Here is a 26,416-nt window from a genome sequence, read left to right on the forward strand (position 1 = left end):
CTCCAGCTGGCTGTTGTAGTGTGTGTCCCAGGAATTTCAGTCGTCTTTGTTTTATGATTACTGAGAGGGGGGTCTTCTGGGCTTGACGCCTTTGAACCTCAGCTTTTGAGATATTAATTAAAAAAACTTTTTCCACAAAATAAGCTTTTTCAAAGAAAAGTAAAGAACTCCATTAAACAAAAAATGAGCAAAAATAAAAGCAAATAATTTACACAGCGTGAAACTGCCACAAATCATCATCGATAAATAAATGAAACCCTAAACGAACAGAAATCACAATAAATAACCGCATCAATCTTAAAACGAGCAGAAATTAACATAAGCTGGGCTCAAAACCCCTATGCGTTCCCTATGCCAGAACATAATTTGTATTTTACTGAAATAAAATATAAATGTTTTTACTTTTAAAACTTCAATAAATCAAATAATATTAACATTTCGATTACTAAATATCAGTATATGTATATTAAACCGACAATGCATATTCATTTGTATTTTTTTCAGAAAATGTGTTTGGGGGAAAGGTGGGCGTGAGACGAGGGTTAGTTGCCCTCAAATCACTTTTGACTATTAAAAAGGATACTAGTCCTTTGAATTTCAAATCGAATGAACCCTTTTTCAAGTTTCTACAACAAAGATTTCAATAAAAACCTTATTTGTCCCCAGGGCATAACTTATAATCCTTGCCCTGAGGGTTGTGGGGGACTGTCCTCCTCAAAAATATGTTTTCTATATGGAAATCAACTACCCTGAACACATTGGCTATCTCAAAATTTTTATGGGATGTGTCTGGGAGAATGATGGGCGGGGCGGGGGGGGGGCTAGTTGCCCTCGAATCACTTTCGACTATTAAAAAGGGCACTAGCCCTTTGAATTTCCAGTCGAATGAGCTTTTATTGAAGTTTCTACGACAACGCCTTCTTTAAAAACTTATATACCCCCAGGGCGTAACTTAAAACCCTTGCCCTGAGGGATGTGGGGAGTGTCCTCCTCAAAAACATATTTTTTAATTGGAAATCAAGTACGCTGAACAAAATGGCTATCTCAAAATTTTGATTGGATGCGTTGGGGGAATGATGGGCGTGGGGGGGGGCGAGGGGCCATCCAATCCCTTTTGACTATTAAAAAGGGTACTAGCCCTTTGAATTTCCAATTGAATGAGCCTTTTTTGAATTTTCTACGACAACGCCTTCGTGGGGGGGGGGGGCTAGTTGCCCTCCAATCACTTTCGACTATTAAAAGGGCACTAGCCACTTGAATTTCCAATCGAATGAGCCTGTTTTGAAGTTTCTACGACAGCGCCTTCTATAAAAAACCTTACATACCAACAGGGCATAACTTAAAACCCTTGCCCTAATGGTTGTGGGGGAGTGGCCTCCTCAAAAACCTATTTTCTATCTGGAAATCAACTACGCTGAACAATGCATATCTCGTAATTTTTATTGTATGTATTTCAGAGAACGATGGGCATGGGGGGGGGGGCTACTATGACAATGCCTTCTATAAAAACCTTATATGCCCCCAGGGCATAACTTAAAACCCTTGCCCTGAGGGTTGTGGGGGAGTGTCCTCAAAAATATATTTTCTATCTGGAAATCAACTATGCTGAACAAAATGGCTATCTCAAAATTTTGATTGGATGTGTTTGGGGAAATAATAGGCGTGGCGGGGGGGAGTTGCCCTCCAATTACTTTCGACTATTAAAAAGGGCACTAGCCATTCCAATTTCCAATCGAATGAGCCCTTTTCGAAGTTTCTACGACGACTTCTTTGATACGAGTGCCTGGATATGGAGAAAAAAAACCTAAAAAACAACACATTGTGCCCACATCGTTCTTTACTTATGATGAGACCATCGGTTGACCGTCGTATGTGCCTCGTGCAGCGATGGTTTAAGACTTCTAGTGAACGTGTTTCTTTGGTCTTTAAAGGCCAAGTTTCCCAGGCGTACAGGAGGATCAATTGAACAGTTGTCTTGTAGCTGTTCACCTTCGTTTTGATGCTGATTTCATGCCTATTCCAAAGCGACTTCTTCGTGCCTGTAAAGACACCCTATGTCTTTTCCATTCGAGCTGTAACGTCAGCTTCTTTACCTCCGTTAGGTGTTTGGATAGAACCAAGGTATCAGAACTTTTCAACAGTCTTAATCAGATATAGATATTGTATTTGGCAAGCTGTAGCCATCTCTTGCCGTTCGAGCATCTATCTCCAATGGTATGGCGTCCGGTCACTCCTTCAGTATTTGCATCTGGTTTACCGACCCTTGTGTTAAAGTCATCAGCGACAACTAGTATGTCGTGTCCTGGGACAGGGTCGAGTATTCTCTGCATCTCAAAGTAGAACGCATCTTTGGCGTCATCAGGGCTATCTCTGATGGGTGCGTAGACGGACATTGTCACGTTATTAATCTACATAGTCAAGATATAGTCACGTTATTAATCCGGCCTTTCAGTCTCAGGATAGAGATTCTTGGTGAAGCCGTAGTATTGATCGTTATATCTCAATCTTCTGTATCCATTGGTGTTTCATGGGAATTTTCTTGACTGGCAGCTCCCCAAACTTCTAGCACCCCGTTGCGTTAGCCGTTCTGCCGGTCGGACTCGGCAACCAGCAGAACGTTTCACCGCTCCACCGCGATGATGTGCAACTTAGAGCTCTCCTTTAGCCTCACTAATTGCTCATTTTATAACTAAAGAGTTCAGGGTATCAGTTATAGTAGTATATGATCGTGTAGAGCCGACTGATGGAGATGCTAGTGACTTAGATGAATTTTACTTACAGTTACAGGAGCAAAAAGACAGGGTCTCAGGTAGAAATATTGTGCTCTATTAACATTTTAACGCCCAGGTCGGTAGAAATATGGATAGATGGTATCCTATCCTAGGAAAATTTGGTGTAGGAAAAGAAAACGGCAATGGCTAGAGACTTTTGCAGTTTTGTAGGTATAGCAATCTAGTTATAACCAATACGGTGTTTGATCATTAAATGGCCCATAAGTTAACGCGGTATTCGCGGGATAATAAGACAACAAAACTTATTGATTATGTTGTTGTAAACCGAAGACTGGCAGGATCGATAGAAGATACTAGGGTGTATAGGAGTGCTGTTATTGATGTTAAAAGTCAAGATCACCATCTAGTGGTGTCTAGGGTTAATTTAAAGCTGAAATTTCGGAAGGGTGAATACCTCCCGTCGAGTTGTGATGTTAGTAGACTTCAGGATTAGATTTTGAGAGAAATTGTTTTAGGAACAGTTGAATGCTAAACTGAAGAGTCTAAAATTTGACAAATTGGAAGATGGATTTAATAATTTTAGGAAACAATTTGTGCAGTTGCTGAGGGTGTCTTAAGTAAGAAAGTTATAACTGCAGCTTGGAATATTAGTGAAAAGGCTTTATGTTTTATAGACAGGAGAAGGGGCCTGTACAAGAATTATCTGAGTGATAAATTATTAAAAATATGGAATGTAAAGAAGGAATGCGTTAAAATATGAACTAAGGAGGTGTGAAATGGATGCCATGGATAAAATTGCTGAGGATCTGGAAGATGAAGCTAGACGGCATTTTTGTAAAACATTGTACTGGCTTGTTAATAAATTGAGAGGGAGTAGTCAATCTGGACTTGTCCCAGTTAATAATAGGAATGGGACCACAATTAGTGATAAGGAAAGAGTTAAAGAGAGATGGGTAGAACCTTTTGAGAATGTGCTAAACCTAGATAGAGTCGCAGGAAAAGATATAGAAGAAAATGAAAAAGTTTGTGATACTTTAGATGTGAAGGAATATTTGTTTTTTGATGAAGAGTTAGCGACAGTACTAAAAGGATTTTTAGAAAAATAAGGCTCCAGGTGCTGATAGTGTGGTAAATGAGTTTCTTCAATGCGGCTACTCTAAGGTTAGAATAATTTACTGAAGATTATGAATATGGGTTTTGAAAAAGGGAAAGTACCTAGCGATTTTAGAAAAAGCCTTAATTAAACCACTGTAAAAGAAAGGTGATAAGAGTGAGTGTGGTAATTATCGAGGCATTAGGTAGCAAACCTACCTCTATAGGTAGCAAATTACTTAGTAACACGACACTTTTTAGACTGAGAGATGCTGTAGACAAAGTTTTAAGAGAAGAATACTGCGGTTTTAGAAAAGGTAGAGGATGTGTTGACCAAATCTTCACTCTTATGTTAATACTTGAGAAGTGCCTGAGTTATCAAACACCTTTTGTTCTCAGTTTTATAGATTATGAGCAAGCGTTTGATTCTGTTGATAGAAGAGCTTTAGCAAAGACCATGTATACCAGACAAATACATTAAAGTGATTAGTGCTATGTACGAGAATACCACTGCTGCGGTTATGGTAGGAGATGAGGTTAGCAGCTGGTTTTGTATTAAATCAGAAGTTGATCAGGGTCGTGTTCTATCCTCCTTTGTATTTATAATCTTGATGGACTTTGTCTTAAGGAGCACAGGAAAGGCAATGGGAGACCATGGAATCAAATGGGGAGAAAAACTCTCTTTGATTTATATTATGCTGATCATTTAAGCATCTTAGATATAAGTGTGAGCAAAATGAATGAACTTTTAAAGGCTTTGCGAGTTCAGGGTGCTGGAATAGGTTTGAGAATGAATATCAAGAAGAGTAAGTCACAAAGGCTAGGAATAAGTAAAGATGACGAGGTGATGTTGGGTAACAAAAAGATTGATCAGCTGGGCTTCACTTATCTTGGTAGCATCATTATTAAAGATGGTGGGATCAGTTAAGATGTCAAAAGTAAAATAGCCAATACTCAGGGTGTTTTTTCACAGTTAAAAAAAGCTTGGAATACAGGAAGATAATCTACAAGTCAAGATTAGAATATTAGAAGTGACAGTGATGACATATGAAGCTAAGAGAGAAGGAAATAATAAATGAAAAATTAAATCAAAAAGGGTGAGACATCAAAAAAGCGGATGAAGATTTGCTAGATATTTTCCAGAGAAAATAGGGGAGGAAAAACTCTACTTGATTTAGATTATGCTGAGGATTTAAGCATCCTAGATGAAAGTGTGAGCAAAATGAATGAACCTTTAGAGGTTTCGCGAGTTCAGAGTGCTGGAATAGGTTTGAAAATTAATATCAAGAAGAGTAAGTCACAAAGGCTAGGAATAAGTAAAGATGAAAAGGTGACGTTGGGTAACAAAAAGATTGATCAGGTGAGCTTCACTTATCTTGATAGCATTATTAGTAAAGATGGTGGGATCAGTAAAGATGTCAAAAGTAGAATAGCCAAGACTCAGGGTGTTTTTTCACAGTTAAAAAATGCTTGGAAAACAGGAAGATAAGTCTAAAAATCAAGATTAGAACATTAGAAGCGACAGTGATGACATATGAAGCTAAGAGAGGAAAGGAAATAATAAATGAAAAATGAAATCAAAAAAGTGGATGAAGATTTGCTAGATATTTTCCAGAGAAATTGCCTACGGATTGTTCTGGGTACCCGGGTGACTGACCGTATTTCAAACAGTAGGCTGTACGAAAAGTGTGGTTCAATCCCGCTTTTTAGGGTTACAATAAAAAAAAAAGCTGAGATGACTAGGGCGCATTCTGCGGATGAAGGATGACACATTGCCGAAGAGGGTTCTTTTCGGCCAACCGTCTAGGGCTAAACGGAAAGCAGCTCGTTCTCGTCTGGGGTCGTAAGATCTCATAAAGAAATATTTAAAGGAAATGGGAACTTTCTGGGAGGGTATGAAGAGGGAGGTTTTGTATAGATTGGGATGGAGGAGTGTGCGTAGCTGTGTTGGCCTCTGGCGGCTTGGTGTTGCGGTGAGTTGTTGTTAGTAGTAGTAGTAGTATCGGTTATTTTGGGTGAACTTTAGCAGAAAACCCTAGCTTATCACTGCTTCAAATAATTTACATATATAAATAACGTATTTTACTTACATTTTCAATTTCTAGAGGAAACTGCAGGTTTCTATCATATGTGTTAAGGCGATCTAGAAAGCCTTTTCAGTTCATGTTTCAACGGTGGGTTCATCTTCCATCTTTGTCCTTCGTGGTAGCTTCTGTTCTATGGCTGAACAGAATACAGAAAACAAGGTGTCCGCTTAAGGCCAATTGTAACATGCACAAAGACTTGACTTACTTTGACTTATGTCTCTTGCCGGGCGCTGCTCAGCGTAGAGAGTGACGTCTGCCTCCTCCATCCACTTCGGTCCATGGCAAGCGTTTGCACATCGCTCAACCTGATATTTGCCATCGTCAGGAACTCGGACAGGCTGTCAGACCATCGTTTTTTCGGTCGGCCGCGAGGTCGCTTCCAACCGGCTTTGACAGGGTCGAAGTCATGGATCGTTTTCGCAGGTATGTGTGGAGGCAATTGAAGTAGGTGTCCGAACCATCGTAGTGTTCGCTCGGCTGCTTGGGTCGAAAATCGAGGCTGCTTGGTGAGATGCAGCAGCTTCTCATTGCTGACTAAGTCGAGTCATCGTAGACCTTCGATCCTCCTCAGGCTCTTCGACTGAAAGACATCAATTGCCTTGAGGGTTGCGGCTGAAGCTTGCCGCGTTTCAGCTCCATAGAGCATCACAGAGCCGACGAGGGCGTTGAAAATCCGCAGCTTCGTTGTGCGACTGATGTTTGGTTTTCGCCAGAGGTAACGGTTCAGTCTGCCCATGGCAGAAGACGCTTTGGATATTCTCGCTTGTAGTTCAGAAAGAAGCGAGCCATCTTAAGAAATTATGGAGCCCAGGTAGGTGAACCTTTGGACAACTTCGATGCTAGTGGTGCTATCCAGGCTAACTGAAGGACTGGCAGCAAGGGAGGATGGGTCTATGGCCATAATTTTCGCTTTAGTCCAGTTTATCTGCAGTCCTACTTTTGCAGCCTCTTCTCGTAGGATTCGAAGCGCTTCCAGCAACTGCTCCATGAAGTCCGCCAGAATGGCCAAGTCATCGGCAAAATCAGCATCTGTAATGACACGATCTCCAAACTTGAGTCCAAAGCTGACCCGTGAAGTAGTCCTTGTCATAACGTAGTCTATGATGACATTGAAGAGCTCTGGGGCCACTGCACATCCTTGGTGCACTCCTGTTGTGATTTGGAAGAACGGGCTGTGCCGGCCGTTCACTTGAACACATCTCTCCGTCCCATGGTGTAGAGCTTTGAAGAGTCTGCAGTATTTCTCAGGGAGGCCTGTCGATTCTAGAATCTGCCAAAGAGGTTCTCGGTCCTCTGAGTCGAACGCAGCACGGAAGTCGACGAAGGTAAAAAAAAAAGCTTTTTGTCGGAACTCCGTGGCTTTTTCTATGATTTGTCGGATCGTAAAAATCTGCTCGATGGTTGAACGGTCCGATATTAAACCAGCTTGCTCCGGTCACCGGATTTTACGAATGATATTTCGACATCGATCTAGCAGGACCATTGAGAAAAGTTTTTCCGGGACAGACAGTAGGGTTATTCCACGGTAGTTCGAGCGGTCGCTTCTAGAGCCTTTCCTCTTCCATAAAGGGATAATGACACCCTTCCGCCAATCTTCGGGAATTATCTCGGTTTGCCAGATTGTAGAGAACAGGGTGTGGAGAAACAGGAGCATAACAGGACCTGCATATTTTAGCAGCTCCGAACTCAGGCCACAGATACCGGCAGCTTTATTGTTCTTGAGCCTTTTTACTGCATTTCCAATTTCTGAGGGGCTGAAAGGCTCGTCTGGAGGAGCATCTGCTTCGGGTCTTAGACTGCCAGGTTGGTTGGGACTATCAGTAGGAGGCATAGACGGGCTAGTGTTGTTCAGGATTGAGCAGAAGTGATCCTTCAACCGCTCGAGACAAGAACCCTCATCAGAGAGAAGTGCCCTATCCCTAGAAAGGACGGATCCCAATGCTGGTGTTTTATTTTCTGTGAGATCACAGAGTTGCTTAAACAGGCTACCCATGTCTTTCTTTTTTGCTGCTAGTTCGATTTCATCGGCTTTCCTTGCAACAAACTGAGTTCGGTCTCGGTGAATAAGTCTGTTCCGCACTCCATTGAGCCTTCGATAGGTGGCCATGTCCCCAAGAATTCTTGCCCTCCGCCTTTGCTCTATGACCTGCAGCAGTGTTTCGTCAGTTAGCCACGATTTCTTCGGGAAACTTCACTTGCAAAGCATCAGCTGTGCTGCTTCGCTGGTCTGCGATTTAAAATGCTTCCAGGCGTCTTCGCTGTTGTTGAGTGTGTCAAGGTGCTCAAAGTAATTTGATACCTCAACACTATATTTCTGGCGAGTATCTCGCTCCTTTAGTTTCCCAATATCCGCTGCTACTGGTTTTCTTTCCGATCGCTGTGCATGGAGGCGAAGCTGGACATCAGCACACACAAGCCTGCGATCTGCATTTCCGAGCTCTGCTGATCTGTAAGTTCTGCAGTTCTTCAGCGATGATCTCCAGCGTTTAGAAATAATGACGTAGTCAATCATCTTCATTGTGCGACCGTCGTTACTATACCACGTGTACTGGTGGATAGTCTTACGTTGAAAGTAGGTGTTTGCGATCACAAGTTCATGGGATCGGCACAGTTCGAGTAGGCGAAGGCCGTTATCGTTCAGTGGGTCGGGGGATACAGGTCCAATTGTGCCACGCCAAACACCCTTATCATCTCGCACTGTAGCATTGAAGTCACCGAGAAGAACAGTGACATCGTGGGGGGACATTGTTGACGGACATCTGGACAGAGCAGAGTATTACTATTCCTTGGTTACGTCGTCGGAATCGTTGGTTGGGGCATAGCATACGAAAATTGTCATCTTGCCATGCTTGTGCCCAAAGCGGGCCTTCATTATTCTGTCCGATACAGCTTCGTGCAAGAGTAAGGCCTTTCTTGCAGGGTCATTTAGCGCGAGACCAAAACCATTTCTTCTCATGCTCCCTCCAGACCAGACTAACGAGTGATTATTGCCTATTCGCTCTTCTCCACTTCCAGTAAGACGGGTTTCTGTGAGACCTGCAATCGCCACTTTATTCTTACGAAGTTCTTGAGAAAGTAGGTTCTTTGATGCAGGTGCATTCAGGGTCAAAACATTCCAGGTGGCTATGCGAAGCCCCCTTTGGTCTAGAAGGTTTAGTCTGTCAGTCTTTCTGACGTCGTCAGCATGTCCGTTGACACGCGATGGTCGAGATCTGAAAAGGGGGTCCGAATCCGAGGCTATGTAGTCACTTTGCGTAGCACTTGATTTTCAGGTGGAGGGTTGCTAGCCCAACCGACCCTAGGCCTGGAGTCTGATTAGAGCTAGGTTTAACCTAGATACTGAGATTCCCGGGGTGGGCTCCACCCGCCGCATGAGGTTGCAGCCATCCTGATCGGAGTGTTTAGTTAGGGGATGACCCCATATCCAGAGGCACATGGTCAGGAGACAAGGTCTGCATCATTCCGGACGAACTCCATCCACCTCCAACATGCACAAAGGCAGCCGCTTTAATTGTTGTCAAATGGCTATGTACTGCAATTAAACCTTTGCTCCATTACATCTAGTGAATAAACTTAAAAATACAAATATTTCCGGAAACACAATAGTATGTTGCTTGGACATTGTTTCGATGTAAAAACATTGACTTTGCCGAATTTGCACAATTGTTCAAAAAACTAAATTGAAGAAAATTATCATGAAATCGAACAATAAACGACATGGTTGGATTGCGATGTCCTAATGACCTTGGTTAAATTTTCTAAGAAATATTCAGTACACTTTCAGTCCCGTAATTCTTTTTATCAGCAGATAAGGGGTCTTCCTATGGAAGCGTCTTCATCAGGTTTAGTGGCGAATATTTAAGTGTAATGCCTTAAGAGCTGGGCTTTTAAGTTTATTAATTAAAAAAAACTTTCTGAAAAATATTTTTTTAAATTAAATTAAATGGAATTTTCAAGATAGTGATCTTTTTTTTAATTTGCCGTAAATTTCAAATAAAAAACACGACCAGAAACTACTATTAAATAATAAATAAGACCCAAAAAAAGCATTATTTAAATGAACAATTGCGGCAAAAAACATCAAGTAAGAAATTATAAGATTGAATAAATAAATATTAAAGCGAGTAATGCTTAGATTGAATATGAAAATCACGATTAAACGAAAACAAATAGTTTGCTATTAAAGTATAAATGAACATTAAAACGAACCGAAATTAAATAAACAATCAATGTGAACAGACATATAATATATTTTAATGTAAATGAATAAATAAATCTTAAAACGAGTGAAACTTACATTGAATATGCAAATCAAGTTTGAATCGAAGAAAAATAACTACAAACAAGAGTTTGGGTATCGTATCACTGCAGAAGCCTAAAACCTACTGCGTCATTGGCGCTTTACTGAAAACAATTCTCTGAAATATTTTCACTTTTGTAACTTTAAGAAATCAAAATTAATTAAGATTTTAGGGAATAAATATCAGCATATGTATATTAAATTGACAATGCACACTTTTTTTTGAGTAAACTCATTTGAATATTTTTTCATTAAAGTACAAATTACATTCTGGCTTTTAGAAGGCATAGAGGTTTAGAAACTTACTCACACTAATTTATGCTCTTTTTGAGTTTGAATCTAATATTTATTTCAATTTTTGTCCGTTTTGGGTTTCATTCATTTATTGATACTGATTTGGGGTAGTTGTATGCTTTGTAGATTATATGATAATCCGGACGCCAGGTGTTGAAAATGTGAACCATACCACGACGGAATGGGGCTGCTACGAGAATTAGCCTACCTCCGCCCCCTAAATTGACCATGCGGATTCAAAAAATACCAATGGCACTTGCTTGCGAGTGGTGGAACACTCCGAAACTTGAAATTTTTTTATATTTTGGTGTTTCATACAAGAAAATGCATGTTCCACAAAGTTTGAGGTGTATTTTTCCACTCAAATAGAAATGCCTAGAAGCCATAGAAAGTTTTCGTAACAAACTAACACGATTAGTTACAAAAAATTGATAAAGCTAAAAAAAATGGCAAAACTATATCAGTCTTGAAAAGTCTTGGAAAATATAAACAAAATCAAATTGGATATTAGATATATAATGAAATTAATTGTTGAAAGTTCCATTAGTTCAATATTTTTTTTTTTCACTGTAATTTTATTTTCATTTTCAATGCTGTAAGAACTGGAAAATAATAAATTCGTAATATACGAGTAATTCGTTTTCAGTGGAGCACCAATGACGCAGAAGGCTTTCGGTTTTTACAGTTAAAGAAGAGGGCAGTATCCAAATTTTGCTTGTAGTGAAACTATTTGTCTTGACCAATCTTGAAAAGAACTAATAAATTAAACTGAATATTTGATGCATAATGATATTAATTGCTAAAAGCTCATCGGTTAAAAATTTTACTATAATTTCAATATTTATTTTTTGTATTAAGTACAAAAAAAAACATTTGTAATATAATTCGTCTTCAGTAAAGCGCCAATGACGCAGTAGGTTTTAGGCTTCTGCAGTGATACGATACCCAAACTCTTGTTTGTAGTTATTTTTATTCGATTCAAACTTGATTTGCATATTCAATTTAAGTTTCACTCGTTTTAAGATTTATTTATTCATTTACATTAATATATATTGTATGTTTGTTCGCATTGATTGTTTATTTAATTTCTGTTCGTTTTAAGTTTCATTTATACTTTAATAGCAAACTATTTGTTTTCGTTTTAAGCTTGATTTTCATATTCAATCTAAGCATTACTCACTTTAAGATCTATTTATTCATTTATGTTATTACTTGTTGTATGCTTTTTGCTTTGAGTGTTTATTTAGTTTCTGATTTTTTTGAGCTTCATTTATTCTTAATAGTTATTTCTGGTCGTTTTGTGTTTGAATTTTAACACGTATTTTTATCTGCTGAGGTTAACTTTAAAATGTCCATTAATTTTCTTTGAAAAACTTATTTTTCGGAAATTTTTTTTTTATTAATTTTTGTTCGTTTTTGATTGCAAAAAGTTTCAATGTTTTTTTGCCATGGGGGGGGGGTGCTTACTGTCGGATTATTCTTGACTTTAAAAAACGGATCTAGAACTTTCAATTTAATTCGAATGAGGCTTTTTTCAAAGTCTATACGATTACCTCTTTGCTAAAAACCTTATATATGAACAATAGACAGCTTGCATAACTTGTGGACAGCGATTGACAACAATGAATGGACTGAAAAAATAGCTCCAATAAGGGGGTTTAGACCATTTCACTTGTTGACACAAAGGGATCACGACTGTTTGGAATTGACCTTAATAGGAATTTGTGTGCCAAAGCAATTTAGCATATATCACAGAGTATGTATTTTAACCTTATAATTGGATAATTATAATAGATTTCCTGTGTGTTATTCCCATATAAAACCCCTTCCCATAAGTTATAAACCCCCCTTAATAAGCTATGCCCCAGGGCATAACTTACAACGCCTACCCCTGGGCCCTGGTGGGCTGTGTTGACACCGGAGTTTTTGTTATCAGAACTTTGAACTGTTTTAACAAAATGTCTATCTAAAAAATTTTATCTGATGCATTTAGGGCGTGGAGGAGGGAGAGGGGCTAGTTGCCCTCCAATCTCTTTTGACTCTTAAAAAGTGAACAAGAACTTTCAATTTCCTATGAAATGAGCCCTCTCTAAAGTTTATACGAGCATCCCTTCCATAAGAAATAATACAATGGATTCGGATAATCCTTAAATTACAACTCTTGCCCTGAGCGCTGTGGGGGAGTTGTAATCCTCAAAGACCTAATTTCCAGAACTTAAAACTAAGTTTAATAAAATGGCTGTCTTAAAAGTTTGATTGGATGTGTTTGGGGAAAAGGTGGGCGTGAGAGGGGGGTTAGTTGCCCTCAAATCACTTTCGACTATTACAAAGGGCACTAGCCCTCGGAATTTCCAATCGAATGAGCCTTTTTTCAAGTTTCTACGACACCGCCTTCTATAAAAACCTTACATGCCCCCAGGGCATAACTTAAAACCCTTGCCCTGAGAGTTGTGGGGGATTGTCCTCCTCAAAGATATATTTTCTATATGGAAATCAACTACGCTGAACAAAATGGATATCTCAAAACTTTGATTGGATGTGTTTGGGGGAATGATGGGCGTTGGGGGGGGGCATAAGGGCCCTTAAATCACTTTCCACTATTAAACAGAGGACCAACTCTTTTAACTTCCATTCGAATGAGCTTGTTTTTAAGTTTCTATATCAACACCTTCTATAGAAACCTTATATCCCCCCAGGGCATAACTTAAAACTCTTGCCCTGAGGGTTGTGGGGGAGTGTCCTCAAAAACATATTTTCTATCTGGAAATCAGCTATACTGAACAAAATGACTATCTAAAAAGTTTGATTGGATGTGATTGGGGGAATGTTTGGCCTGGGGGGGGGGGGGCTAGTTGCCCACCAATCCATTTTTCCTATTAAAAAGGGCACTAGCCTTTTAATTTCCAATCGAATGAGCCTGTTTTGAATTTTCTAAGTCAAGACCTTCTATATAAACCTTACATGCCCCCAGGGCATATCTTAAAACCCTTGCTCTGACGGTTGTGGGAGAGTGTTCTCCTCAAAAACATATTTTCAATCTGGAAATCAACTACGTTGAATAAAATGGCTATCTCAAAATTTTGATTGTATGTGTTTGGGGGAATGACGGGTGTGAGGGGGGGAGGCTAGTTGCCCTCCAATCACTTTTGACTATTAAAAAGGGCACTATCTCTTTGAATTTCCAATCAAATGAGCCTTTTTTGAAGTTTCTATGACAGCGCCTTCTATAAAAACCTTATATGCCCCATGGGCATATCTTAAAACCCTTACCCTGAGGGTTGTGGTGGATTGTCCTCCTCAAAAACATGTTTTCTATCAGAAAATCAACTATGCTGAACAAAATGACTATCTCAAAAATTTGATTGGATGTGTTTGTGGGAATGATGGGTCGGGGGGGGGGGGGGCTAGTTACACTCCAATCACTTTTGACTATTAAAAAGGGCACTATCCCTTTGAATTTCCAATCGAATGAGCCTTTCTTGAAGTGTCTACGACAACGCCTTCTATAAAAACCTTATATGCCCCCAGGGCATATCTTAAAACCCTTGCCCTGAAGGTTCTGGGGGATTGTCCTCCTCAAAAACATATTTTCTGTCTGGAAATCAACTATGCTGAACAAAATGGCTATCTCAAAGTTTTGATTGGATGTGTTTGGGGAAATGATGGGCCTGGGGGGGGGCTAGTTGCACTCCAACCACTTTCGACTATTAAAAAGGGCATTAGTCCTTGAATTTCCAATCGAATGGGCCTTTTTTGAAGTTTCTACGATATCGTCTTCTATGCCAGTCTCTGAGACCCCCAGGGTATAACTTATAACCATTGTCCCGATGATTTTGAGAGAGTTCCTATCCCAAAAATATATTTTCAGCATTCAAATAAACTGCGCTGACAAGAATAACTATCTAAAAATTTTGATTGGATGTTTTTGGGGGATTGGTGGGCCTGGGGGGGGGGGGGGGTTAGTTGCCCTCTAAACACTTTCGACTATTAAAAGGGGCAATATCCCTTTGAATTTCGAATCCAATGAGCCTTTTTTGAAGTTTCTACGACAACGCCTTCTATATAAACCTGATATTCCCCCAGGGCATATCTTAAAACCCTTGCCCTGAAGGTTCTGGGGGAGTGTCCTCCTCAAAAATATATTTTCTGTCTGGAAATCAACTATGCTGAACAAAATGGCTATCTCAAAGTTTTGATTGGATGTGTTTGGGGAAATGATGGGCCTGGGGGGGGGGGGCTAATTGCACTCCAATCACTTTCGACGATTAAAAAGGGCCCGAGCCCTTTAATGTCCGATGGAATGAGCCTTTTTTGAAGTTACTACGACAAAGCCTTCTATAAAAAACCTTAGGTGCCCCAAGGAACTAACATAAACCCTTGCCGCGAGGAGTCTGGGGTAGTATCCTCCTAAAAAATATATTTTTTTATCTAGGAATCAACTACGCTGAACAAAATAGATATCTCAAACTTTTAAGGGGATGTGTTTGGGGGAATGATGGGCGTGGGGGGGGCTAGTTGCCCTCCAATCATTTCGACTATTAAAAAGGGCACTAGAACTCTCGATTTCCAATCGAATGAGCCCCCTTTGAAGCTTCTACGAAGACCTATTCTATAGGAAGTGCCTGTGGAAAATAAAATAATAATAATAAAACATTGGAGCCGTATGGCCTTTACTATAGGCAACGCTACAGCTTTGCCTCTGATATACTTTTTGAAACACTTGTACTGGGAATGTTGCTTGGGTGAGGCAATATCACTTTTGAATTATAGGGAAGATGAACTCGGAGAGTTTTTAGATCACCTTAACACGTATAATAGAAACTCGCAGTCTAGACTAGAAACTGAAAATGCAACTAAAATATCTTTGTTAGATGTTAGTTATTCATAATAGTGATAATCTAGATTTTACTATTTACAAAAAGCTCAAACTAGTACCTTCTCAAAACAGATACCTTCGTCTTAAATTCAACCACGCTCGACAAGTTGAAAGAGGAGTTTTAAATTATCTTGTGGATCATGTCCTGACGTCATTGTAACTTCTCTTGTGGATCATGTCCTGACGTCTTGTACCGTGACGTTTTCTCTGAGACTTATATCCCAGGAGAACTAAATTTTATCAAAGATATACTTTTTGGAAACGGTTACCCCATCTCGCTTATTAACAATACAATTTGTCGTAGGCTAAACACACATTCCTTAAATTTAGACACCTTTCATCCTGTGATGTTTCTAATGAACCATCAAATGTAGTTTTCTTTACGAGAAAATACAACGAAATTAAAAAAGCTTGTAATCGAAACAATATGTATGTTGTTTAACTCTAGTATAGATAAGGCCTGAGTTACTCGTTTAAGAGGGATATATCAAGTACCGTTTGACTATAGCAATTACTATATTGGCGAACCCACCAAAACTTGGAAAAACAACTGCAACAACACAAGGATAGCATAACAAAGACTAAATTCTACTAGTGGTTATATTTCTTCTGATAGCTCTGGGCGTTCATGTTTTCGAAGACCCTAGTCATTCAGTACTTTTTGTAAGACTTCAATCTCATTAGTAATGATCTAGGTGTTAAGAAAAATGTTTGGGAGGCAATTGAAATTAAATTTAAGGTAAACGATAATATTTCAACTAATAGATACTTACGTGATTTCTCTCTTAATACATTATACGCAAATTTAATTTAAAATGTTTTTATCTATAATACAACAAAACTAATAACAAATTCTAATGAACTTTTATCAAAAATACCTACTAGGGTAGCTGCCAATAAAAACAAGATATGCTTTAAAAACTGCTCCAAAATTGTTACTCTCTGGATGAAATAGCTTGTTCATCAGTCCCACCTGAAATTGCTTTAAGTCATTATATTGGGACTGTTTTACTGTTGGTTTTAGTTTTTTGTTTTTATCCTAAGTTTTATTTAAGTTTACTTTGCTTATTTGAGGCGTACTAGACAAGGAGCTAGCGAAATATACTTAAAATCCTGTGTCTGTAAAGACAGGGGTTCGGGTCCTGGTGTTGCTGATTATTTGGTTTGGAACGGGGGTCAGCGGTGTGACTCTATAAGTTCGGCCCAGGAAAAATCTGGGGGAAAACATGGAAAGTGTTGCGTGATTTGCCCCCAGCCAAGTCGGTACCGCGCTATGCAGACCATTGATCAAATTTTTTTTTTCGCTTATTTACATTGCTGAAGACGGTTTTTAGAAATAAAGCTGAAATTTTCATTTATTTTCTTGTTTTACTTCACCGTCTTTAAAATTGCTCATTGAATTACACTCTTTATTGTTTGTATAATGCTTATAATGCGTCGAATGTTTTCAATGAAAAATTTACTTAAAAAAAAAATGGGCGAGCGAAGATGGGACCAGCAATCTCTGGAAACTGATGAGCTTACCACAATAGAGAGAAATCTCTAGAAGAAACAATTCCGTCTTTTGATAGAAGACAGGATGAGCTGGACAAATAGCATATGATACATGCCAATACAGATCCCCATAGGCAAAACATATTAATGTATCAAAAAATGCAAAAAATGAGTCAAAAAATGTATCATTAAATTGAGTTTGGAATAACTAGGCTATACAAAAGTAATGGTTACTTTTTTAGCTATAAATAATACGTGTTGTGTTACCTACCATTTTCCCTGCAACCAATCAATAAAACAGGTCATTTACCTCAAAATCGTTATAAAATATAGTATGTTCTCTTAACGAACCCCAAGCATTACAGTATAAGGAATTAGATGTGGGTTCCAAGAGATTCATTCCTTGAGGGGAAGAGGTGTAAAAACGAAACAAAGCTTGTTTTAGACATTTTATGTCATTGTGGTTTTTGTCATTATTTATGGATGAGACTATTGGTATATAGGAGAATACTGTAGCTGTTGTTAAGGTGGTAAGTAAGGCTAGTTGTTGGCTCTGTATGGAATTAGGAATCAAACAAGAATGTATCTCATCCCTATTTGTATGGAATATTCAGCTGGACTTTGTCCTAAAGAAGACTTAGACTTAAGAAATTAGACTTGGCAGTCCCCACTTGCGGTTCTGATCTCCGTTTCATGGCTCTTCAGCCAGGAAGTGCAATGGGAGGCTGGGGTCAGCCATCTTTTGCTTTCGCACACCCCTTCTGTTTACCTTCTCCAGGTACCCATATAGAGCTGGGTCGATTCTGGCTGAGCTTACAGATTCACGCCACTATCGACCACCGTTTCAAACCAAATAACCGGCGACATCAGGACTCGAACTCTGTCCTCACGGACAAAGGATTCCAAGTCTAGCGTGCTAACCACTCGGCTAGGACGGCTAATATATATGTCGAAATATCGTCATATTCTACATGCCATGGATATTTACCCTTGATTAATATATTATCATTTAAAAGAGCGTTAAAGTCTGAATTTCCTGCTAACTAAGACAGCCATGACAGCTGGTTCCTTACAGAGTCACGCCACTGACCACCGTTTCAAACCAAATAACCAGTGACACCAGGGTTCGAATCCCTGTCCTCACGGACAAAGGATTTCAAATCTAGCGTGCTTATCACTAATTGCCTCAGGATAGTTTTGATACTCGTTTGGATCACGGTATGCCAAAGGATAAGCTCAACGAATGTGATCTAAGCCTACTTTCAGGTCAATAATAAAAGAAAGTTTAAGGTTGTTAGGTCATGCATTTGGGATGATAGGCAGCTAAAAATCGTGCTTTTTGGCTGTCCAGAAGCAGGACTTCCTTGAATCAACAGAAGCAATTCTATTTTGAAAAAAAAGCTAGGTAAAAAGTAGGCTATTGGCATATCAGACCATTTAACGGGATGGCGCCATATATGATGTTATAAAAAGCAGCCCCATGGTCGATCGTTAGATGGGATAACAATTGTAACAAAGATACAAGGTGTTAATGATTTTTTTTTTCTTTTTGTAATTACTTTGCTATTTGTGTATGTTCATTTGCACGCATGTGTTTTTGCATAATTTGTACTTGTGTGGCAGCTACCCTCAGCTTACTTTTGCACACCCTTCCTGTTTACCTTCCCCTGTTTTCTGCAGATACCCTTTTAGAACTGGGTCGACTCTGGCTGAGCTTACAGAGTCACGCCACTGACCACCGTTTCAAACCAAATAACCAGCGACACCAGGGTTCGAATCCCTGTCCTCACGGACAAAGGATTTCAAGTCTAGCGTGCTAATCACTAATTGCCTCAGGGTAGTTTTGATAATCGTTTGGATCACGGCATGCCAAAGGATAAGCTCAACGAATGTGATCTAAGCCTACTTTCAGGTCAATAATAAAAGAAAGTTTAAGGTTGTTAGGTCATGTATTTGGGATGATAGGCAGCTAAAAATCGTGCTTTTTGGCTGTCCAGTAGCAGGACTTCCTTGAATGCAGTCAATGAAGTCATAAGAAAGTATTTAAGGGAAATAGGAACTTTATGGGAGGGAGTAATAAGTAGATCTCGGTCCAGATTGGAAAGGATGAGAAGTATGTGTTGTCGTCTTTGCCTCAGGCTGTTTAATTCTGTGGCAAATTGTCAGTAGGCCTAGTAGTAGTAATTTTCGATTTTGTTAAAAAGAAACATTTGCCAGCAGACTGTAAATAGTATACGTGCTTTAAAGCCGCCTTTTTCCACCTTTGCCAGACTTCCCTTGGGCATGGAATCCTAAGCATAGCTATAATTCAAGGCCTTTTTCTGGGAGGGGGGTTAAATGTATTTTATAGCCTGTTTAGGTGGCGTGGGAACAAGTAGTTGTTTTATAAAAATATTTTTTTGCAGGTTGTTTCGCAGTTCGTTACATTTTAAAGAAGGATATCTGTCATGAAATCTAATAAAGTATTAGTCACCGAAAAATGTTTTGGTAAAATTATGCCAATCTTCTAAAATAGAGGGACATCGTTTTAGATTCATTAGGTCTGTGTTTTCTTTTAAAAGGAAGATCAACAGAAACAATTCTATTTTGAAAAAAAAAAGCTAGGTAAAAAGTAGGCTATTGGCATATCAGACCATTTAACGGGATGGCGCCATATATGATGTTATAAAAAGCAGCCCCATGGTCGATCGTTAGATGGGATAACAATTGTAACAAAGATACAAGGTGTTAATGATTTTTTTTTTCTTTTTGTAATTACTTTGCTATTTGTGTATGTTCATTTGCACGCATGTGTTTTTGCATAATTTTAAATCTCTTTCTGTTTCTAGACCCAGAGGATCCGTATAAGATCACTGATGAAACAAGATCACTGGGGCTTGTCGTTTGTCGAGGAACAACAGTTAGCTTAATCTGTCCTATGGAAGGAATGGAAGCCATAGCAAATCCTTTCATTCAGCCTGAGTGATTTTTCTCTTTCCTAAATAAATGCTTTTTATTTTTGTTTAACTTTCAAATAATCTTTTTGTTTAGTCCCTCAAACGATGGTATATAATTTACATTGTGAGATCAGGCTGGCTTGCTTGTGGGTTGTCGTTTATGTGGCAGGCTCCTCCTACCATGGTGAGAAAGATATGCCAGACTTTGCCAAAATCATGAGGTTTTAAACGAGTCCATATCCCAAGCACTTCCTTTCTTTGGATATACCTGAAATCAAGCCTATTTAAACTTCCATAAAATATTTATCTATTATTGCCTAAGATATTTCTACATAGCAATCAAATATTCATTTTATTTCTTGATCCATGCAAAAAATTTATTTTCCTCCATGTTCAAGCCCGGGAACTGACTTAAAGAATCGCTCTATTATGTTATCAAAGTTATGATTCTAATTCTTCAGTTGCTTAGGGTGTATCAAATTTTATCAGGTTTACTTGAACCCCCCCCCCTCCCAAAAAAATAGAGCCAAAGTAAAAAAAAATATGACTAAAATTATTAATTTCTAGTTGAATCTGAAAGAAGATTAGTGCTTTCAAAATAGGAGTATATGGGAATTTGTCAACTTTCTCTAAAAATTCTGTTTTGCTTTGTATTTTAACCATTTTTTACTTTTAAAGCAATGTTTTTGTATAACTTTGTTTTATGTTTTTATTTTAAATAGAATAAAATCTTAAAATCTAACCTTTAATTAAATAAAATCTCAACTTTTTTCTCATTATAGCCCTAGAAAGCGGGATTGAACCACGCTTTTCGTACAGCCTACTGTTTGAAATACGGTCTGTTTGCCGGCCTGCTTAGTAGTGAATATTTATCTTTTGTTTGTTCAGACTGCTGGTCAGACCCGTAATTTTCTGGGCAGTTTTGAATGGGAAGTTTTAGACCACCCACAATTCTTTCCTGATCTTGCGCCGAGTGATTCCCATCCGTTTCTCCACCTCAAGCAACACCTCAGTGGCTAACGTTAAAATGATGACGACGACGTAAAAACGGAAGTGAAATTGTACTTCTTCATGACAATGCAAGACCTCGCACTTCTGGTCAGACCCGTAATTTGTTGGACAGTTTTGGCTGGGAAGTTTTAGACCACCCACAATTCAGTCCTGATCTTGCGCCGAGTGATTACCATCCGTTTCTCCATTAGTATTATATTCATATTCAATTAGTAATTGAATCACTTAGTTGAAGTTGGACTGCAGAAACACAGCACGTAGTGTTAATATTTCATTGAAACTTAGTCGAATCAGATATATTTTTTATCTCGCTAAAATTAATTACTCAAAGAGTAAGGGAAAGAGGAATAAACAGAATCACTTCTGGGAAAGCATTTTTGGGAAGGACATTTGAAGTCAATGCTCTCCAGGGAAAAGGCAAGAATATCATTTTCGGTGTGTTCTCTTTCTTCTGAAAATAATCTTAACCCCTTCCCCCTCCTTCAAAGTAATATTGAGATTGTTTGAATTTGGCAAGAGTTTTCAAATCAACTGTAGAGGAGGGATACGCTTTTTTTCTTTTTTTTTTTGAGTATGTTAGAAAGAAAGCGTTTGGATAAGCCTCCCAGTTGTCAGTTTTAGTGCCTTAGATGCTGCGTCTCTACTTTGTTTTTTTGCTTTTCTGACCAAGTGTTTTCGCCTGCCGTTGTTCAGTACAATTAGTCACTGAATTTGTTGTATCATAAGCAGCTATTAGGGACATCAGTTGGACAGCACATTTGATTTCAGAACAAGTATTTGAGTTTTTTTGTGAAGAAGGTAGACTATTACCATTTCTTTTTGTTTTCAAAAAATATTGTTAAATGGTATTAGGAAAAGCGGTCCAGAGCCACTCCATCCATGCTCATCAAGACCTTCGAGAGCCGCAGCATAGAAAATTTCCTGGGGATGATTTTTTTTTTCCTTGACGTCTTTATAGTGCTCATTTTTTTCTTTCTTTTTTTTATCTCACCTCCTCTCAGTGACGACAAATTTTAAATTCAAAATACATCTAATTTTAAATTTAGACGCCACCTACTCTTTTTTTTGTTAATTAGCAGCCGAACTGGACACACTTAAAGTCACCATATACTACCAAAAACATTCCAATGAAGGGGAAAAAAAATTTGCCATTCCCGTGGAAAAGGGCGTCCTCCCCCAACAGGAAGCTCTTCATACGGTGGCTATTTCTTACCATACCTCTAAACTCTTCCGGATGGTGACCCTACGTCTCTCCTATAAAACAAATAATAGTAATAAAAAAATTCAAAATAAACTAATTAAATTGATAATCGTGATACAAATAAACCAAATTATCTATCAGTATAACTTTCTTTTACAAAAAAGGAATACACCAGCATACTTACATTTTATAATGCTCTTTAATCCATTTTGCAAGATTGTCGCATACTGTTTACCTTGTGGTTTTTTCATTTTATTAATTTGGTTTTGCGAACTTGAACAATTTAATTCGCGAAAATCTGCAAAAAATCTTTGACTATCTGTTGGGCTTCCATTAAAATTGGTACTTCGTAAGAGTTAGTATAGTCTGCTGTTTTGGAAAGCCTTTGACCTAGTGTTGGGTGATATTGGATATCGATGTATCGCACCAAATATCGAAACGTAAATATCGACATAGAAAACGATATTATTTCGGCTTTTTCTGGTATCTACCGTGAATATCCAGCAGAAAAGATTCAACTAGAAAATTGTTTCGCAAATGGCCGAGAAGAATAATAACCTATTCAATATACTGACTCATATATTCTGATACGAAGCATGCTCAGGTGTATCCTTAAGAAGGCATAGCCCGTTCCTATACTGCGTTAAGTGAGGGTGGGCTCTCAAATGTAGCTGAGAATCTTCAAAAGGCTTGGCTAGATAAAATACCTCCTAGGCTTATAGGCCTTGTTCAGATTTCCACATACTTCAGAATTGCCACATACTTCAATCCGCGTTTTTAGAAATTGTATATTACCCCTGATGAGACATGGATTGGGGCTTTCTGAAATCGTATCATTAGACGAATGTGCCGTGAAAGTCCCTGTGATTCAGCCACTACAGAATCAAGTGAGTTTGTGGGGATCACAAGACCAAGTTTCAGTAGTCAATGCCAGGCAAGCTTCGTCAGCAGCTGTATCTGTCACGGCTCTCTAGATTTTCAGTAGGGAGTCTTTAGTTCCAAGCAAAACTGATCAGCTCAAGTCATCGACGTCTTGTAATATGGGTCTAAGAAATACCTATACGAAGTTGTCAGAAAATTAATATCCATGCCAGCCACCAATATTCTTTCTGAGAGTGGATTTCAAGCCGGATTAGTTAATAATTAAATAGTTTGTGGTAGAAAACTGTAAGTAAGGAGCAAATCGGCCAAATAGCAACCGAAACTCTCAAAAATGGAATATTTATAACAATCTATGAAATGAATTGGCTTTTTATGCCGATTCCAGAAATATAAAATTCATCAAGTTTCATGTTCTAGTTCCCAATTTCGTTACCAAAAGATAGGAGGGCAACTAGATTCCCCTCCCTCCCATGCTCTTTTTTCCCAAAATTATCCGATCAAAATTTTGAGATACCCATTTTGTTCAGTATAGTTGAAAGATCTAGTATCATGCCTCTGGGGATGACACAACCCTGAAAGTCTCTGGAGAAAAAGGTTGTAAGTTACGAAATTTGTCTACTGTTTACATATAGTATTTGTTATTGGGAATTTAGGGGAGTGAATTTTATGTGTGGGGGGGGGGGGCAATTTCTGCGGGGTATTTTCCAAGGGAAGAACTTTTCGTGGCGAGGGAAGTTTCTGGGGAAGAACTTTAAAAGGGAACTATACACGGGGACGGGGGAATTTATCAGAATTCTTATACAAAATTTGTTTTATTTGATTTACTTTCTCCTTGCCAATTCAGTTTTACATGTGGAGATATTCCGGGAAAATTGGCAAAGTAGTTGAGATTGTCTGGCGGATTTTTCCATTGGGGGATTGTTTACGGGAGAGATTCTCCATCTGGGGAATTTCACATGGGATAAACTTTCCATTGAGAAACTGGGAAGGGAGAATTTCGAGGAAAATTTTCCGCGGAGTGAAGATTTTCGGCATGATTTGAAAAACGGTTAGAAATTAAAAGAAAACAAGTCTTTCTCAAACGAAAGTAGGCTTAAAAATAATTTTCCAGGTGGAATTGTCCGCAAGAAATATTTTGGGAATAATTTTCAGCAGGGATGTAATTGTCTGGAGATGGGAAATCTTACGTGGATGGAACTTTCGAAGGAGGAATTTTCTTGGGGGGGGACTTTCCACGGAGCGAAAAGGCGGATTCTATAGAATTTTTTTTAGAAACAATCAGAAATTAAAATGAAAAACTGATTTTTCCCCTAAAAGTAAGGAGCAATATTAAAAATTAAAACAAACAGAAATTATCCCTTATATGAGGGCAAATCCCCCTCCTCAATACCCCGCTGTTTACGCTAATTTTAACTTTTTGTCCGAATTATTTAAGAACAACTCTTGAAACACAAGAGCAGTCTAATTAGACTAAGGACATTGTTAAAATACAAAAAGAAAATTTGGCGTCAGTATGAGTTTAGTATCTGAACTAAAAGGAACTAACTTATGAACCTAATCGGATTATCTTTTGTACTGGACTGTGTTAGATTGCGCAATTAACCTGTGGATTTAATTGTGAGGGACTTTTCACTTCACACAAAGTGAGTTATTATTTATCATCGTGAATAATCTAGTTCCATAACTGAATATTTACTATTGGTCAAGTAACTTTGACTTAAGACTGATTAACAGTTCGTGAATCTGTAGTGTCTCATCAGAATAAATGTCGTGAAAAAAGCAGCCCCCAAGGCTACCACCCGAGAAGAATACTCCCACTGAAACCCTCGGCAAGTCGCTCTTCCAACCTACTTATAAAACTTTTTCGAGAACCCCCCCCCCCCAACTACGCGGTCGAAAACAGTTAGCCACCTGTCAGGAATTCAGGCATTAGCACAACTAACTCTAATGAAAGAGGTGAGACGCCTGGCAAAAAGAGGAAAAAGGGTGAAACTCGATCGCCAGTGATCGAGCAAAAGATCGAATAACGCAAATTAGGAAAGCTGTTTTTCTGATCGCCAAGGTAAATTTTTAACTTGTTTTCAAGCAGGACGAGTCTATTGATATTTACTTTGCGTCTTCTCAGGTGGTCGATCATGTCCTGTCACAATCCAAAGATATAATCCTTTATGGCTCGAATATTTTAGCTAGAAAAAAAAATGTGGAAAAGTTACACAAGCACCGTATGTGCTTTACGGTGTTGATACCAGTGTAAAAGCGGAGGAAATACAAACTGAACTAATAGATTATTCAGGCCTTCTCATGAATCCTTCAACTGCAATAAGGCTAAGTTTAAACAAAGAAGGAGTCCTTCACCCAAGCCGTTCAATCCTCATTTCCTGCAAAGTTGAGCTAAACAGAGAAAAATTCTTGTACAGTATGTCCTTTTTTATAAGATTTATAAGCCTAAGCCCCTAGAATGCTCTACTTGTCTGGCCCACGGCCACAGCAAAAAACACTGCAAACAGTCCCACCCATCTTGCCTAAAGTGTGGGAAAACAGGCCATGCAATTAGTGAATGCCCTGAGTTAGACCCTTTCTGCAGAAATTGTAACAGTAAGGGACACACAGCCCTCCAAAAACAATCTTGACCGGCTCACCAAAAGCGAGTCGTAATCCTTAGAACATCGGATAAAATGAACCTACCCTAATCAGTTGTAGCTGCAAGAATCCCTCGGCAACCCACACCCCATCGGCCCAGTAGAAGCCAAGCAACAGTTGTTGTAGAAGATGCAAATACAGTATCATTTCCTAAAGAGGCAAACAATGTTCATACCCAATGTATTAGTCAGTCCCCCCATCCCTTATCTAAGTTTACTTCAACATCCTGCCTCCCAAAAGATTCATCCTAAAGTTGCCAAGAATGGCAGAGATTTTCAAATTTTCTCACAGTCAGTTACTTAACTGAGGTTAGTAATGAACCAGGAGAAACCAAAAATATTCTGAAGAAGAGAGCCGTAACCAAAATCATAAGTGATGTCATAGTTAACCCTGATAGAACTCAACTATTGTCCATCAAACAGGACATATATTGCTAGTCTATAACAAAGCTAGCTAAGTCTGGCAAATTAATTGAAAATCTAATCGGTGCCATAGCCCTAGTTAAAGGCAAGAAATCTATGAAAAAACGGCAAACTCTCCATCCCAGTCCAAAATTACCACCAATGATAATTCGTCGGCTGAAGAAGAATTTCAATATTCAAATCAAGCAAATGATGAAACTTCGACCACAATGGATATTTAAATGTATACTATGCAAGATTTTACGTTTCTCACGAAATTATCACTGTGCAATAATGTTTTTTTTAACTATTACGATAAACAAAATAATTTGCACAACAACCCCCTAGCTAGCCCTGATAGCCCCTTAAGCCATATTAATTGTTAATATCTCGAAATATTTATTTTGTAAAAAAATGTAAAACCTAAGCTAATGGAAAAGATAAAACTTAATATAATCTGCTTTAACATA

At 38.6% G+C, this 26,416-nt stretch overlaps 1 protein-coding gene across 2 annotated transcripts in view; it reads left to right on the forward strand.

Annotated features, from left to right (window-relative positions):
• The window catches only part of LSm7 (U6 snRNA-associated Sm-like protein LSm7), a 34,553-nt gene extending 14,002 nt beyond the window's left edge, over nt 1-20,551 (forward strand). Inside the window, exon 3 of one of the 2 annotated variants that reach the window (XM_089099497.1) lies at nt 19,704-20,551. In XM_089099497.1, the coding sequence (XP_088955623.1) occupies nt 19,704-19,840 (137 nt within the window). In that variant the 3' untranslated portion in view covers nt 19,841-20,551. The remainder of the gene's footprint in view (nt 1-19,703) is intronic. The other variant, XM_089099498.1, reaches the window with a different exon arrangement.
• Nucleotides 20,552-26,416: the final 5,865 nt, after the last annotated feature.

The sequence above is a fragment of the Artemia sp. Qi Xiang Cuo genome, chromosome 13, assembly GCF_049724085.1.
Source record: "Artemia sp. Qi Xiang Cuo chromosome 13, ASM4972408v1, whole genome shotgun sequence".
Lineage (NCBI taxonomy): Eukaryota > Metazoa > Arthropoda > Branchiopoda > Anostraca > Artemiidae > Artemia > Artemia sp. Qi Xiang Cuo.